Source organism: Pipistrellus kuhlii, unplaced genomic scaffold (genome assembly GCF_014108245.1).
Source record: "Pipistrellus kuhlii isolate mPipKuh1 unplaced genomic scaffold, mPipKuh1.p scaffold_m20_p_5, whole genome shotgun sequence".
NCBI classification, from domain to species: Eukaryota; Metazoa; Chordata; class Mammalia; order Chiroptera; family Vespertilionidae; genus Pipistrellus; species Pipistrellus kuhlii.
In genome coordinates, this window is record NW_023425551.1 from 1,028,184 (window position 1) to 1,044,698 (window position 16,515).

At 42.9% G+C, this 16,515-nt stretch overlaps 2 protein-coding genes across 12 annotated transcripts in view; one reads left to right on the plus strand and one right to left on the minus strand.

Annotated features, from left to right (window-relative positions):
* Positions 1 to 324: 324 nt before the first annotated feature.
* Positions 325 to 3,849, minus strand: GTF2H5 (general transcription factor IIH subunit 5). Of its 4 annotated transcripts, none has more exons than XM_045572848.1 (3): positions 3,744 to 3,849; positions 2,681 to 2,744; positions 325 to 1,317 (listed from the first exon to the last, which is right to left on the minus strand). In XM_045572848.1, the coding sequence occupies exons 2-3, from the start codon at positions 2,713 to 2,715 to the stop codon at positions 1,137 to 1,139; spliced, it is 216 nt and encodes a 71-aa protein (XP_045428804.1). In that variant the 5' UTR covers positions 2,716 to 2,744; positions 3,744 to 3,849; the 3' UTR covers positions 325 to 1,136. The 4 variants fall into 4 exon arrangements, with proteins under 4 accessions (XP_045428804.1, XP_036269363.1, XP_045428803.1 ...); XM_036413470.2 differs by having other exon boundaries at positions 2,681 to 2,756; positions 3,786 to 3,838; XM_045572847.1 differs by having other exon boundaries at positions 3,784 to 3,833.
* A 48-nt stretch (positions 3,850 to 3,897) lies between these two features.
* SERAC1 (serine active site containing 1) overlaps positions 3,898 to 16,515 on the plus strand; it is a 36,334-nt gene continuing 23,716 nt past the window's right edge. Inside the window, exons 1-5 of one of the 8 annotated variants that reach the window (XM_045572843.1) lie at positions 3,904 to 4,025; positions 9,207 to 9,335; positions 11,034 to 11,130; positions 12,318 to 12,354; positions 16,078 to 16,211. In XM_045572843.1, coding sequence (XP_045428799.1) covers positions 11,040 to 11,130; positions 12,318 to 12,354; positions 16,078 to 16,211 — 262 coding nt within the window. In that variant the 5' untranslated portion in view covers positions 3,904 to 4,025; positions 9,207 to 9,335; positions 11,034 to 11,039. Of the gene's footprint in view, positions 4,026 to 9,206; positions 9,336 to 11,031; positions 11,131 to 12,317; positions 12,355 to 16,077; positions 16,212 to 16,515 lie in introns of those variants that run through there. The other 7 variants (XR_004983618.2, XM_045572842.1, XM_036413468.2 and 4 more) reach the window with 7 other exon arrangements.

Below are 16,515 nucleotides of genomic sequence, written 5' to 3' on the forward strand. Positions count from 1 at the left end.
TAGTTGATTAAATTTTTAGGACTGATTTATTTATTAACCAAAATATCTTGAATGTGGTTGAGGCAAACAATGGAATACCTACTATAAAGCTATGAGAATGAAAAAACTACAGTTGGCCCTTGAATACAGGGAGTGAACAGAGTGGATAGGACACCGACGTCTGTGCAGTCAAAAATCCATGTATAACTTTTGACTTTTCCAAAACTTCATTAATAGCCTCCTTTGGGTGGAAGCCTTACCAATAACATAAAGAGTTGATTAAAACATATTTTGCAAGTTATATGTATTATGTACTATCTTCTTACAATAAAGAAAAAAGAAAAATCACATGGAGAATACATTTACATTAATTATTGAAAAAGATCCACGTATAAATGGACTTGCACAGTTCAAACCCATTGTTCCAGGTCAACTGGATAACGTCACTCGACAGTGCGGATTATTCACAGACACAATGCTGAGTAATAGATGCCGGACAGGAATACATGCTGCATGATTCCATCGGTAAAAAGTTAACAAATAAGCAAAACTATGCTGTTCAAAGTCAGCACAGTGCTGGCCCGTGGGTGTTTCTATGGAAGGGCTCTTGGGCTGGTGGTGGTTGTTTCTTTCTCGATCTGGGTGTTGGCTATGTAAGTGTGTTCAGTTTGTGGAAATTCTGAGGTTTGTACAGTTATGACTTGTGCATTTTCTGTATGTATGTCATACTTTGATTAAAAATTTATCTGAAGTTTCTAGGTGGAACAGAACTAACCACACTGAAACTACAAAAACTCACAATTAGTAACAGGAACAAGAAAAATAAGCATCTAGGCTAGACTGATGATTAAAAGTCATATTCCATTATATTCCTAATGTATTAAATTGTGATGAAAAATAATATAAAGTCAAATTATTGCCAACTGTTAAAGTTTTGTGGGTTTTTTTTTTTTTTTTTAATTCTAGGGTACACATAGTAAAAAAAGGAAACTATGCACACAAAAGAACAGAACATCAGCTCAGGGGCTTTTTTCTGAACAAATGACCCCTGAGTCTTTCCCACAGCATGCTTCTTAGCAAGGCTCTAAGTCTAGCCTGTCACACAAGATACTAAGTGAAGAGTCTCTTGCATCTGTTACTTTTAATATCTAATATTTTCACTTCTGGGTAAGAGAAAAAGCATTTTGGTCCATTAGTTCACCTACTCGCTCCTGGAGGACACTGACAAACTCTGCTATGACGAAGACATGGGTGTCATCAATGTCTTGAATGATGAACTTCTTCCCTAGGGCATTTGACTCGTCCAAGTACAGCAGGAACTGCTTCATGGCAGGGTCACTGTGGAGGGAAACTCATACTGGTGAGAAACCTTACTGTCAATTTACACCAGAACCTGAGTGGTTAGAATTTTGAGCATGTAGAATTTTTAGGTTAAGTTAAAAATCCTAAACTCTCACTCCCATGCTGCCTTAAGTGGTAATGATTTATAGATGTAGCTTCATTTTAGAGCTGTTAGTATAAGTTTAAGAGAAAGAGGCCAATAATGTTTTGAAGAAGTAATGTTCAAGGCTTTGTAGTTAATAGGGCCTAGAATCACAGCCTCCTTGACTGACTTTAAAAATGAATTTCCTTACTTGTCCACAACCATTACATTTAAAAAGCCAATAGCCTTTCACTACCTTTCCAGTGACACATTAATTTACAAAGCCAGTTAAATCGTCACTTTATAAAGCAGGGTGCACAGTACAGTCAGATCTGGATTCAATTGTGTGACCTTAAAATGTACTGAATCTCCCAAAGCCTCAAAGAAAACCTACATAAGAGAATTGTTACGGAAATTATAGGAGAAAAATGCCAAGGATAGTATTTGATCTGCAGTTGGTACTCAAGTATTTCCCCCTTCCTTAAAATACTGAAGCCTGTAAGTCTGAAATATCATGTAAACAGTACCATTATCTATATTATGACTCATATTAGGGGCATAGAGATACAGGTAACAGTATTTCCAGACAATGGAAGTGTTCACAGAGCGAGATTCCCAGATGAGACAGAATTACTGGTGGGGCAAGCAAACAAGTGGAGACTGAGCAGTTCAGGTCTCCAGCTGCATGATAACTAAGCCCCGTAAGCTGGCTTTGCGGGGCTGACAGGTGCTGGGCATGAGGGCCTCTGCCCATTTAGGTTTCTCCTTCCTCCTTTGAAGTGTATGACTAGGTTAAGCAACCTTCAGCTGGCTCGCTTAGCTTTCCCCCTGCATGTTTGGAAGACCATAGCTTGTGAGGTGAAGACTTTGCAGACCCTGAAATTCTGTGGCAGGCAGTTAGACAGACAGGAGCAGAGCAAGGATGGTCACTCCCAGGATAGCCCTTCCTCCCCTAGCATATTGCCGGTCATTCAGCTTAGACTCCCTGGCCTTTCAGATCGCTGGCCATGCCGCTCTGGGACCCCTGGCCTGTTGCTGGTCACGTGGTAGACCCACAAGTATGCTGCCTCCCACCAAAACTGGTGGAAATAATGCCAAACAGATCAGTTCAACAGAAACATGGAAATCTGGCACCAGGAAGAAACTTAGCAACAAAATCTGTTCCATTTTTTATCTAAATAAGAAAACTGAAGTCGAGCAAGGTGAAAAACTTGATCCATTCAGATCTTAAAACAAAAAAGAAATTTAAAATGCTCATTAAGTATCAAAGCTACTAACCATTCTATAAGCACTCCTTTCAAGACGTTGACCATCTTTTCCTCAGTCAGAAGCAGCAGATGCCCTTAAAAATGCGAATAAAAGGAAGACGGTGACATACAATTCAAAAGCATCAACATTAATACACTTTGGAAATTTACCTCTGAAATGGGGCAGAATATGAATAAACATTTAAGTCTGTGAAGACAGAGAGCTAACATTAAGAAAACATACAGATATTCTGACCTTTCAATAAAATTACAAGTCTACTGGAATATTAATGTATAAACCTTACTGGCAAACAAATTTTACCAGTCAATCCTAATGAAAGCAAGCGGCTTACCTACACCAGTGTGTCCAAACCCATTTTAAAAACATTAGTTGAGCCCTAGTTGATTTGACTCAGTGCATAGAGCGCGGGTCTGCGGACTGAAAGGTCCCGGGTTTGACAAGGGTCCCGGCTCCAACGCCAGTAGGGAGCGTGTAGGAGGCAGCCAATCAATAATTCTCTCTCATCACTCATGTTTGTCTCTCTCTCCCTCTCCCTGCCTCTCTGAAATCAATAAAAAATATATTTTTAAGTAATAAAACATTAGTTGAAAGATTTCTCTTCCCACCAGGAGTATGATTTAAAAAATAAAAAAGATTCTGGGAGGCAGAAACCACAGGATGGCAGCTCCGAAAGAGGCCTTGAGAATTATATATTGAGTCCAATCACCTCGTTTTACAGCTGAGCCAGAGCCTTTGAGGCGAGTAAGCAGTAGCTCCCCGTCCTCTCCTCAAAGGGTACAAGGTCTTCAGACTTGTGTTCATTTACAAAATAAATGACATTCCTAAGGATCTAAACTAAAGGGGAAAAACCCAGCCGTGCACGCGGTCCTAACCCTTCAACTCCCGCCCTGGTCCCCGGCCATGCCTCCCGGGGGAAAGCCACGGTTCAGTCCCTGCGGGCCAGCCGCGCGGCCCGTTAGATGGGGCCCGAGGGGGTGCGGGACGCCGCCCTGCACCCCCGCAGCTGGAGGACAGGCTTCGGGGCGCCTTCACCGCTCCTCTCTTCCCCCGGGACCCCCACATCTTCCCGCACCTCACTTTCCCCTCTCGTCCTGGGAGCAGACGCCACGCACCGCCGCCCACAGACCCAGCAGCTCTCCGGCGTCGCCTACAGAGCACGCCACGCATTGCGTCATTGCGTCGGCGACGCCCCGGAGGGCGGGAGGCGGGGCCGGGGGCGGGGCGAGGAGCGCGGGGGCGGGGTCACGTGCCGCCCGCCTCCAGGTGGAGGCGCGGGCTGGCGGCCGGGAGGAAGGCGGCGGCCGCTGACCCGGCCCGGAGAGCTGCTGCGGGCGGGCCCCGCCGGGGCCGGCAGGTGGGAAGGGGAGCGGGCTTGCGGGGGCGGCGAGGGCGTCCGTGCGGCGGGCAGAGCGGAGAGCGGGGCCGGGGGCGGCGGGCGGCTGTGGCGCGGCGGGGCGCCCCCGCGTGGCCTGGCGGGCCTCGCCTGACCCGCTGACCCTCTGCCGGGCGCGAGGGCCGCCCCTGAAGCCCTAAACGCCCTCGTTCCCGGCGGCGCCGTCCTCTGGTTCTCCCCCAAGACCCGGAGGGGCCGGGGGTGCTGGGGGGCAGTGACGGAATGCTGGTCGGGAGGACAGATCGGGCCTTCCAGACCCGGACTCCAGCGCTGACCCCGAGGGCCAATAGGTTGAAGGCTGATAGGTCTCTGAACCCAGTAACGGTCATGTTAACCCCAGAGACCCCGGAAGGCTCCAAAGTCACCCCTTCCCCAAATTCTGGTCTGTGTTCTAACAGCGCTGTCCGTCTGTCTGTCTGTGCTTTTACCAGCGGAGGTACAGGGTCATGCTTTCTGTTCCTGAGGTTGCATTGTACCTAATGAGCTCATTCATGCTGCTTCCTCACTTCGTGTGTTTCTAGGATTTACACACCCAGCCCCCACTTATTTCCCTTTTCCTATTCCTCAAATCTGTTCCTTCCCGTTGGCTTCCATTCCTGTTGTGGGCAGCTGCGCCCTCTTTAATCTGCCTCTAAATAGAGTTCTTCCCAAGTTTCTTTCTTTTCTTTTTTTTTCTTCTTCTTTTTTTTCTTTTTTGGTCCTTGCATGCGTTCTTCTCTTTGGCCATCTCAGCAGTCCATCACGTTGATCCTCCCTCCACCCTGTGCTCCAGGTGCCATCCTGATGCACATTAACGACCTGTGAGTTCTTACGTGTCTCCCTCAAGCCGCACTGTTGTAGGTGGTGGAACAGCGCTGGGTGACAGAATTAGGACAGAGGGTCCTCGTGGAAGGGAAAAGTGTTAGTCTTTAGAAATCCCAAGTCAAAGGATGGGCGAAAAATGAAACATTAGTTTGGAGGGTGGTAGCCAAATGTTTAAGAAAAATAAATTCAGGATCCAGTTCAATTTATAGGTGAAAAATAAAACTTTGAAGACAGCTAATTAAATTAGAGTCTAATATTCACAACTGTGTATTATAGTCTATTGAATCGCAATAGACCCCCCCCCCCAGTGGGGGTCATGCAGGAGGCAGCCAATCAATGATACTCTCTCATGATTGATGTTTCTATCTCTCTTCCTCTCCCTTCCTCTCTGAAATCAATAAACAAACAAAAAGTCAGGGAACCTGACAGGGATCAAAGAAGATCCCTCATGACCTATGTCAGTCAGCTGGGAGGCCTGACAGACCAAGCGCACCTCAGGCCCTGAGGGAAAGCGAAGATTAGAAACTGCTGGGTGTCCCTCAGTTTTGAAAGAGAATGAGTTTAGGCTCTGATTTATCCAGCAAAAGGTTTTGTTTAGATCCTCAGAAAGCAATTCCAGTCGAAAGCCAAAGCTATAAAGGAGCCATTCATTTCTTCCCTGACTTTTAGTTACCTCACTTCTGATCGATAGCCTAGAGCACATGTGTCAAACACAAGGCCCGAGGGCCAAATCCGTCCCGCCAGGCCTTGCAATGTGGCCCGCACCGCGCTGTCATCACTGCACTCCGCTGCGTTTCCATCACAATGACAGTTTATGACTGTTCAGTAAACCATTCGGCCTGCGATTTAGGCTGGATTTTAGATTTTGGCCCCTTCTCTGATTGAGTTTGACACCCCTAGCCTAGAGTCTCTGAATCCTCAACCCTTCGCTCCATCTTGAGGATTTCAAAAAAGCCTGAATTTAACTCCAGACACAAAGGAAGGAGTGAAAGGGAAGAACATCCTTCCAGTCGAAGGGCAATGTTCTCTCCCTCTCCATTGGCACTAGTAACCGGATTGGGAACAGCGAGGGGAAGGGCCTTGACCTGCAGTTGGTGGATTGCCTAGTGCAGTGGCTGGCAAACTGTGGTTCTCAAGACACATGCAGCTCTTTGATCCCTTGACTTTAGCAAAGGCCAGCTTAGGAGTACCTTAATTAAGTTAATAACAATGTACCTACCTATCAATATATAGTTTCAGTTTAAAAAATTTGGCTCTCAGAAGAAATTTCAATCATTGTACTGTTGGTATTTGGCTCTGTTGACTAATGAGTTTGCCGAACACTGGCCTAGTGCCAACTTCCATGGTCCATGATCAATAAATCCTGTCACAAGAGTTTTCCAGCGACTTTTAAATGCTTGTCCTGTGCCCATACAGTGTGGCAATCGGCAGGGAGGGAAGAGAACAGTTAGTCATGTCCTTCAAGGCCAGGTGGCAAGGACAATAAACAGGCTTACCAGTGATGAAACAATCCAAGTCACAGTAAGACAAATTGGGTCTTGGCACCAAATATGTTGTAGGCTATGGCAGTGGTCAGCAAACTCATTAGTCAACAGATCCAAATAACAGTAATACAATGATTGACATTTCTTTTGAGAGCCACCTTTTTTAAACTTCTTCTAATACCACTTCTTCAAAATAGACTCGCCCAGGCTGTGGTATTTTGTGGAAGAGCCACACTCAAGAGGCCAAAGAGCCGCATGTGGCTTGAGAGCCGCAGTTTGCCAACCACGGGGCTATGGGAATGGCGCCAGGTGGGGTCAGACCGGACCTGGATTCAGCAACCTTGGTACTTGAGTTCTGGCTAGGAAAGATTTCAGAGCCAAGACCCAAACTATAAGAGAACATTTACTTACAAAACCACAGAGCTAGAAGACATAATTTCTAGAAATGGGCTTAGGAAACAGGTTATACAGGTAAGGAAAGGCCCTTGGAGCTTGGGTGTGAGAAGGTAATGAAAATGCATGGGGTGGGGTGAGGGGGGCGATGGAGGAGGGAGAGGAAGAAAGGTGCAGGCTTGCTCCAGAGTGTGCTGGGTCCTCTGACCTTAGGGTTCTCAGGGTGGAGATGTTGGGGAGGTCCTAGAGGGAGATCTCAGGAGAATACTCAGCAGCTTCCCAGGTGCGTGCTTTCAGGGTCTAGATCTCTCTTGATTGATTGATTGATCAACACCAGGGCATGGGGTCATTGGTCAGTGAAGCTGGTCCTGAGGTCAGCCATGGGGTCACTGGTCTGGTTTTGCTGCTTTCTGGACCTGGAGCTGAAATGCAACTGAGGCCTAGATGCCATCGTTAGGATAGAAAAGTCAGGGGCCCAAACCACAGGAGGAAGAAAGAGTGGCTATTGGAGCTCTACATCACTTAGGGTTATGGGGTTGGAGTGTACATTGTCTTCATAATGCTGGGACACGCAAGTTGAACATTTATACATTTGTGATCTCTGTTTTACTTTGGCCAAGAAAATTTAAAACTGTGCTATAGCCCAGAGTACATAGGACTCCCACAGGAATTACTTCCACTGAAGATGAACTCTCAAAGATTACAAAGTATAAAAGCAATCCATGAAGGATAGCCAGCCTGTCTATTAGAAAGAGTGGTTCAGCAGACTTTAAGTATGGTTAAAGTATAAGGAAGATTTAGAAACCATGCACACCAGTTGGTTTTTTGCTGCATTTATAAACAATACCAAACCCTAGTAGCTTAAACAAGCCTGTGGGTTGAATATGGGGTTTGTAGGGTCAGCTATAGGCTAGTTAGTCTGGGATGGCCTCACATGCCCACCAATTGGTACTGGCTGTCAGGTAGTCCTGGTGGCTGGGCTGGTGGGGATATTGGGCAGCATTGCTCATGCCCTCCAGCAGACTAAACTGGGTATTCAACATGGCGGTGGCCACAGGGTTCCCAAGAGCAGCGGAGACAGAAGCCTCGGTGTGCCAGTGCTTCCCTAGTCTCAGCTTGCATGATGTGTCTATTGTCTGACGGACAAAGTCAGTTGTGAGGCCAGCCCAGCATCAGTATTGGAGGGAGGAGGTGGGCACTACCAACGAACAGGGAAATAGGAAAGGAATAACTTGTGGCCATTTTGTTATAATCTGTATACTTCAAGACAAAAACTGAATAGTGTGGAATAAATAGCAAGCAAGTGTGAAAGTGAGATGATCAGAAATAAGAAAAAGTTATTGAAATACTCTGGATAGATTGCATGTGAGGCTAAATACAGCCCACTAAGTGATTGGTCAGTTGGAAGATTGATTTAGGGAGACAATCTGTAGTGCGTGCTGGAGAGACAGAAAAAGGAAAAAAAATACAGAAGTTTGAGATTAGAATAGGAGGGTAGAGTAGAAAGACTAACATACATCTATTGGAAGTACCAGAGGGAAAGACAGAATGGGGTTCTAAGTGATAGTTATTACAAACATCGTAGCATTTAAGAAAGATACAAATTCTACCACTGAAGGAGCATATCAAATCCTGATACATACAAGCAAACCCATATCCAAACGTAAAGTAGAGAAGTTTAAGAACGTCAGAAGCAAAGAAAAGGTCTTTAAATTGCCAGATGGGATATAGTAATCATGATAATGACAAGCAACATTTATTGAGTGCTCACAACAGGCACTCTTCTGTGTGCTTTACTCGTGTTAACTCATGTGACATTGATAAAATCCTTCAAAACAATCCTGTGATTACTGCCATTTTATAGATGAGGAAAGTGAGACGCAGAGAAATTAATCAACTAGCCCATAATCATTTGTCTAGCTGTGTTTTAAAATGTTTCCAGGATTTTGTATTAATCATGTATGGTAGGATGACAGACACAGAGACGGTTGCTTTGAAAGAAGTTTATTATTTCTAGTTCCCAAGAGGAGGGTCATGTAACACCCCTCCCCCTCCCCTTCCCATTTACCCTCTCTCTCTCCCTCCCCATCCCCCCTCTCCTCCCTCCTCCTCCCTCTCTCCTTTTCCCCCCCTCCCTACTCTCTCTCTCCCTCTCCCTCATTGGTGGTGTTGTTAATCCACACCCGAGGATATTTTCCCATTGATTTTTAGGGAGAGGAATTGAGAGGGAAAGACGGAGAGAAACATTGATGTGAGAGAAACACATGGATTGGTTGCCTCCTGCTCAAGCCTGACCAGGCCCTGGGCCAGGGAGGTGCCTGCAACCAAGGTACATGCATCTGATTCAAATCGAACACAGGACCCTTTGGTCTGCAGGCTGATGCTCTATCCACTGAGCCAAACCAGCTAGGGCTAATCTCATTACTATTACTTTGCTTACAAAGAAACAGATTTACAATAGATTTCCCATGAACGATGAGAAATACCAGATGAAACATCAGTGAAAGTATCATTAATGTGCTGAAGGAAACCTGCTGTTCATCTAGAGTTCTGAGTCAGCTGTTTTAAGAAAGAAGGTGAAAACAGCATTTTCAGATGTGCTAAGACTGAGGGTGCTGACTATACACAGGCCTTCATGAAAGAACTGTCAGAGGATATGTCTTTATCACAGATGATTTGAACCCAGAAAAAAGTAACAGATGTAGGAAGTAATAGTAAGGAAGGAAATTGGCAGAACTGCTGGTAAATATATGCAGGGTGTCCCAAAAAAATGTATATACACTTTAACAGCTCATAGCTCCATTTTTAAAATGAAATGTATTTTAATAAACACTGCCTTTATGATTATTCAAAGTGTGTGTATACATTTTTTGGGACACCCTATACTTCAGAGAACATTGGAAATCCAGTAGTCAGGGGGAGGAGTGTGTGAATATTGAGGAGGATAGATAATGAATCCAGGTCCCTATGGAAGTAAGGGATTGAGATCTAGAATATAGACCTTTAAAACAGTCACCTACAAGTTTACCTGTTGCCTAAACTCGTTTGCTTAGTCATCAGTTGATGTACTGGAATCACAAGAAAAAATTTAAAGCTTTTATTTTGTGCTGTCTAACATATTTCTTACACGTACATCAAATAATTCCCCAGTAATCTCTATAAAACTGCTAGGGATTGTTTATATATTGAACCAAAGGACCATTTTCTACATTAATCCAAGAGAAAGAAGAAAAATGTCTCCTTCAAAGAGAATCTGATACGATTCTAGATGCTGAGTTGTAGAAACCATTGCATCATATTTAGATCATCTGTACTCAGTCGGTGAAGCGGTAGAGCAACAATTCTCCATTGACAGGGAGCCAACAGTGAGCAAGCGTCTAAGATTTTAAAAAGTGTTGGGAGCCATCCTGAAGGAGCTGGAGAAAAGCTAAATACTTCCTGGGTCCTAAGTAGACCTTTCATTTCGAGTTGCTTTCATTTCTGTAGGGCCTTCAGCCATCAAAGGTAAATAATATCTACTTATATGCATACATAGTTTTAAAAGACATTACAATTTTAAATTTCTTTATTGACATTATTATTGATTTAAAAAAATTTTGAGAGGGAGGAAGGGAGAGAGAGAAATAGCAGTTGGTTGCCTCCTGAGCACTCTGCAACGTGGGGATCTAACCAGTGGCCTAGGTGTGTGCGCTGACTGAGAATCGAACCCACGATTTTGGATGCATGGGATGACATCCCACAAAGTGAGCCACTCGGCCAGGGCAAATTCCTATATTGACGTTCTGATTAATAACCTGTGTTTTCCAGTTTCTTATTAATCATAATTCACAATTGGACAGAGTTTGAAAAATAACCAAAGTACTAGTAAAATATTCTAATAAGCCAGCTTTAAGTTTTTAAGGGAGAAATATATATTTTTTAATTAAAAATTTTTTCCCGCCAAAGCCGGTTTGGCTCAGTGGATAGAGCGTCAGCCTGCGGCGGACCAAAGGATCCTGGGTTCGATTCCTGTCAAGGGCATGTACTTTGGTTGCGGGCACATCCCCGGTGGGGGGTGTGCAGGAGGCAGCTGATCGATGTTTCTCTCTCGTCGATGTTTCTAACTATCTGTATCTCTTCTTCTCTGTAAAAAATCAATAAAATAAAATAAATTAAAAAAAAAAGTTTTTTCCTGCTCTTGAAAAATCTAACCCTATGCCTAATGCACTGTGATGTGACATGTTCTTAAGATTAAAAGAAGTGTTTTTAATTAGACACTAAACTAAATTTATAATAATTGTTCCAAGTACACAGAATGTCCCTGGCTGCTTATTGTGTCGTCTGTTGTAGAAGAATGGGAACTTCAACTCCTCCTCCAAAGAGCAGCACGTCCTGGAAAGATATCAGTGAGTAGTTCGAACAGTAATGTTTCCTCATAGGAGCAGTGGCCTGTTGCCAGGTGGTAGGTTGCCAGGATAGTTCACAAAAGCTTGTTGAACCCAGGATAAATCTGAGCCCTGTTTATCTTCTCTAGGCTAATGGTCCACCCCCAATTGGTAGGCCTAGAGCTACGCACACTTCTTTTCTTGGGACTCTTGTCCCTCTCACGTGTTTCCTGTTAGATTCATACTAATCCTTTTGAATTTAACTTATGTATTACTGCATTCTCCTTCCGCAGCTAGTTATTGTTTAAACTGCAAAGCACATGTATTAGAAGTGAGCATCGAAGATGTGCTTTACGTATCCCAGTAGACAACCATAGTCCCTCAATGCAGTGTTGGCAGTGAAAGGAAGAACTACCCTGTTTCCCCGAAAATAAGACAGTGTCCTATATTAATTTTTGCTCCCAAAGATGTGCTAGGTCTTATTTTCAGGGGATGTCTTATTTTTCCATGAAGAAGAATATGGTACACATTTATTGTTAAATGAACATAAAGGAAATTTATTACCTGTATACGGTACGGTAGTATGGTAGTTGTCAACACAAACCAGACAAACTGTGAATCCTACAGTATCAAGAATTTACTCATTTATTCAATGACAATCATGCCAATCATCTTCTGGAGCATCATAACAATCTAATTCCTGAATTTCCTGTGAATTTCTTGTGACTCCATTTCTTTCAGAATCAGTGGACCAAATCTCTCATGTTTAGCCTAGGGGGGCCTTATTTTTGGGGGATGCCTTATATTTCACTCAGAAGGAAACCTGTAAGTAGGTCTTAATTTCGGAGGATGTTTTATTTTCGGGGAAACATGGTATCCCCGCTCCCTTATTTAATGGGATGGGAGCTAACAGGAGTCAGCGGGGAAGCTAGCTCCCAGGACATGGGGTTCGATGGGGGCACTGGGCCTGGAAGCAGCAGCCAGCGGGGACCAGGGCCTTGCTGATGGGGTGGGGACGGAAGGGGAAGACAGTGAATATGAAATGAGGTGGTATTTTTGCACCCAGTGTATATCAGGATAGTAAGCCTGGTGTTGATAGCAATTTATTATATTAATGGAGAAATATCAGTCACTTATTATCTGAATATGCCTATTTCCTGTCATTTTTTAAATGAAATTAATCACACTGACTTTTTTTTCCTTTGAAGGAAACATAATCAAGTTTACTGGATCACTCATTTTAGGGTAAGTCAACAGTGAGATACTAATTGGCTTCATTATACTGTTATTTGAAATCCCAATGAAAGTGTTTTCCAGACTGCATGGGGGAGTGAAAGGTATAGATCTTGGAATTAGTGGACTCATCACTGGCTAATCACTGGTTCCACCACAGCAGCGTCAGGTCGCTCCAGGTACTTTACCTTCTGAGTGCTGGTTTCTCCGGTCCAAGTGTGCCAGGGGACCTGCCCACCAGCACTGTCACTCCGAGGAGAGTGCTGCCCTGCAGAGCGGGGACTCACCAGCAGCTGTCACACACCTCCAGCCACATCTGGTTTCGGGGTCTAACGTGGGGAAAGAAGGTGAAAGTCAGCTATAGTCAAAATTAGTTTGGAAAATCCTATGAATCAGCGTAAAACTCTTATGAAAGGAAATTGAGGCTGACTTAGAAAAGCAATTGATTGACATCTCCTTTCCTGTGCTTTTTTAGAAGCACTTAATGACGGAGAGACTCTCTTTCTGAAAATTGTATTTCCATTCTCTTTTCTTTTTTCTCGGGGGTGACATATGTTAAATGTATGTCTCATACTGCTCTAGTATTTTTGTTAATAATAGTCTATAAATACAAAATCAACTCGATGCTATCGGGTTTAGTAATAATTAATGTCGTTTTTAAACATTCATTTAAAATCTTGCTTGGCGTTGTCTTATATTGACATAACCTTCAAACACGTGGTATCTACAGAATGTGTGAAGTGCAATTAACAAGTTTTGCTTGAAAAAGTTTGTGTTTGGTTTGGTTTTTGTTGCAAAACTAGGGCTAAGAAGATGGCGGATGAAGAGCATATTCGGCACTGCATGCTTTACGAGTTCCAGTTAGGAAGAAAAGCAAGTGAGGCTGCAAAAAACATCTGCAGTGCTCTTGGTCAAGATGCAGTTAGCGCCAGAAAATGCCAGTGTTGGTTTGAGAAATTTCGCGAGGGAAATTTTTCGTTAGATGACAAGAGTGGTCGAGGCCGTGTGTCCAATTTTGATCAAGAAGCTCTTCAAGCTCTTTTGGTGCAAAATCCTCAAATTACCCAACAAGAGCTTGCGACAACTTTAAATTGTTCACAGAAAACAATTTCCAATCAATTGCGTGCACTTGGCAAAGTCCAAAAGTTTGGAAAATGGGTTCCTCATGAGTTGACCGACAACAACCGTAATCAGAGAGTCACAATTTGCAGTTCGCTCCTCTCTCGTCAAAACCGTTTGCCGTTTTTAGAGCAAATTGTTACCGGAGATGAAGAATGGGTGCTGTATGTTAATTTGAAAAGGCGGCCTCAATGGTTGGACAAAAAGGAGGCTCCACAGCCCACGCCAAAACCTGACTTGCATGCGAAAAAAGTGATGTTGTGTGTTTGGTGGAATTTGAAAGGAATTCTTCATTATGAACTTTTACCATCTAACCAAACCATTACAAGTGCAGTGTATAGTGCCCAATTGGAAAGGTTAGCCCAAGCTTTAAGAGAAAAAGAACCCGCGCTGATTAATCGGAAGGGCGTAATTCTTCACCACGATAACGCACGACCGCATACTGCAAGAATCACTGCTGAAAAACTGCGCCAGTTGGAATGGGAAGTTCTCCCGCAACCTTCATATTCTCCTGATATTGCCCCTTCCGATTACCATTTGTTTCGTTCTTTGCAAAACTTTCTTCTTGGAAAAAAATTTAATAATGAAGAATGCCTCAAAAATGCATTGACCGAATTTTTTGCATCAAAATCACAAGAATTTTACAACAGAGGGATTAAAATGCTTCCTGAGCGCTGGGCACAAGTAGTAGAAAACAACGGCAACTATATTGTTGATTAAATTTTGTTGTATTGTTTAAATAAATTCGATTTAAAAAAGTATTAGAAAACGACATTAATTATTACTAGACCTACTAAAATGATAGAGATATAATTGCCATTTTATCCAAATATATACATTTCTCCATGACACTGTAAGGTCAGGCAAAACATAGATGATTTTTTCCTCTGACTTATTCTAGGCAAAAGATAAGTGAGTACTCTTTTGTAAAGTAGTTTGTTTATATCATAGTTATATTCAGGAATAGAATGGAAACTAATCGCATAATTTTTAGTAAAAAATTTTGTCTTTCAGGGGAAGCATGATAAAATACTGAATACATTGAATCTTTTTGGCTGCTCAGATAGGTCCCCAAGAGAGAAAAGGGCTCTTTTCAGCCTTGTCTCTCTTCCTCTGGTGCCATCCAGTGCCTGGCCTTTCTGTTCACCTGCTTTTGCTTTGGGTTGGGAAGTTCAGGAGATGCTTAGGTTAGTAATGTTACACTGCAGGCAGCCTAGGTATCTGGATCAAGGGAGTATGCGAATCAGTCTGATTGGGGTGCGGGTTGATTCATTTGGGGATACACAACAAACAACATACAGGTGACATTTAAAAACTGACCTTAGGGCCGAAACCGGTTTGGCTCAGTGGTAGAGCGTTGGTCTGCGGACTGAAAGGTCCCAGGTTCGATTCCGGTCAAGGGCATGTACGTTGGTTGTGGGCACATCCCCGGTGGGGGGTGTGCAAGAGGCAGCTGGTCAATGTTTCTCTCTCATTAATGTTTCTAGCTCTCTATCTCTCTCCCTTTTCTCTCTGTAAAAAATCAAAATATATTAAAAAAAACAAACACAAAACTGACCTTAGGTATAACTTAGGAGAGGAGAAACTTTCCTATGTTGGTGATTGAGTACAAACTGACTAATCTTTTAAACAACAGTTTGGCATTATATAGTAAAGTGGAATCATAGTATGCTGTCAGCAAGTCTGTAATTCTGCTTCTAGATATGTACCCTATAGGAACTAATGTGTGTACAGTGCACCTGGGTGTGATGTGCAATGGTGTTTGTAATAGACCCAAACTACCAAGTCCCTAATGCCCATCTGGGTAGAACGGGAAAATTACTTGTGGTGTATTCATACAGTGATGATTAATGATGAGTGTAAATGCATGAACTAGACACATGCAGCGACATGGATGAAGCTCACAGAGGACTGAACAAAGAATACAGTGTCATCCCATTCTTGTGAAGTTCACAGGCAGCAAAACTGTTGTTTAAGGTCCCATATGCAGATGGTAGACTATGAAGAAAAACAGGCTATTATAATGAGGTCAGAATGATAATTAGCTGTGGACATGAGAGAGTCCCGATCAGGAAGGTGCCCACTGTGGGCTTCTGGGATACTTGCTATTAAAGTTCTGTTGTTGTTATTGTTTTGCCTGGATATGGTAATGTAGCTATTTATTATTATTTGTTTAACTGAAATATGTGTATACCTTTACATATATAATTTGCATATATAAAAATATATGGTTTATGCCCATTATTGCAAATATATTATGTTTTTCAATAAGAAATATAGAAAAGTTGCTGAAACTGGTTTGGCTCAGTGGATAGAGCGTCGGCTTGCGGACTGAAAGGTCCCAGGTTCGATTCCAGTCAAGGGCATGTACCTTGGTTGCAGGCACATTCCCAGTGGGGTGTGTGCAAGAGGCAGCTGATCGATGATTCTCTCTCATCGATGTTTCTAACTCTCTATCCTCTCTCTTCCTCTCTGTAAAAAATCAATAAAATATATTTAAAAAATATAGAAAAGTTATTATCTTTTTAAGTTAACTACTTAAAGCTTAATAAAAGAGTGACTCTTGTGTTACATTTAGATCATATGTTTAAGATGAATTTTTTGTTTCTTTTTTAGAAGTTCTTTATTTCTTACATATGAACTTCTGGCCCTAAAGAAGTCTTTGACATTGGATACTCAAGTGGTAGAAAGAGAAAAAATGAAGTCATATATATGTATGCATACAGTTCTAGATAAAAGAGAAAATTATGGTAAGTTTTGTGGTAAAGTAATACAATTTTTGTGACAAATGGAAGCTAGTTATTGAATTTAGAAATGAATGTTTATTTTTTTTTATTTTTTTTTATTTTTTTATTTTAAAGTAAAGTTTATTCCCTAGTAATGAGCGGGACTCATAAAAGAGGTAGAGAAATCAGAATTGAAGGAGCTGTGAAGGGGGATGGACCCAGCCGGGCTGCCGCCTGGACATGGAGGACCAGCAGCACGTGGCTGGTCTGGGGGTCCTTTTAAGGGGAGGAACAGGAAACGGTTGGACCCAGGGCAGAACAGGAAGAG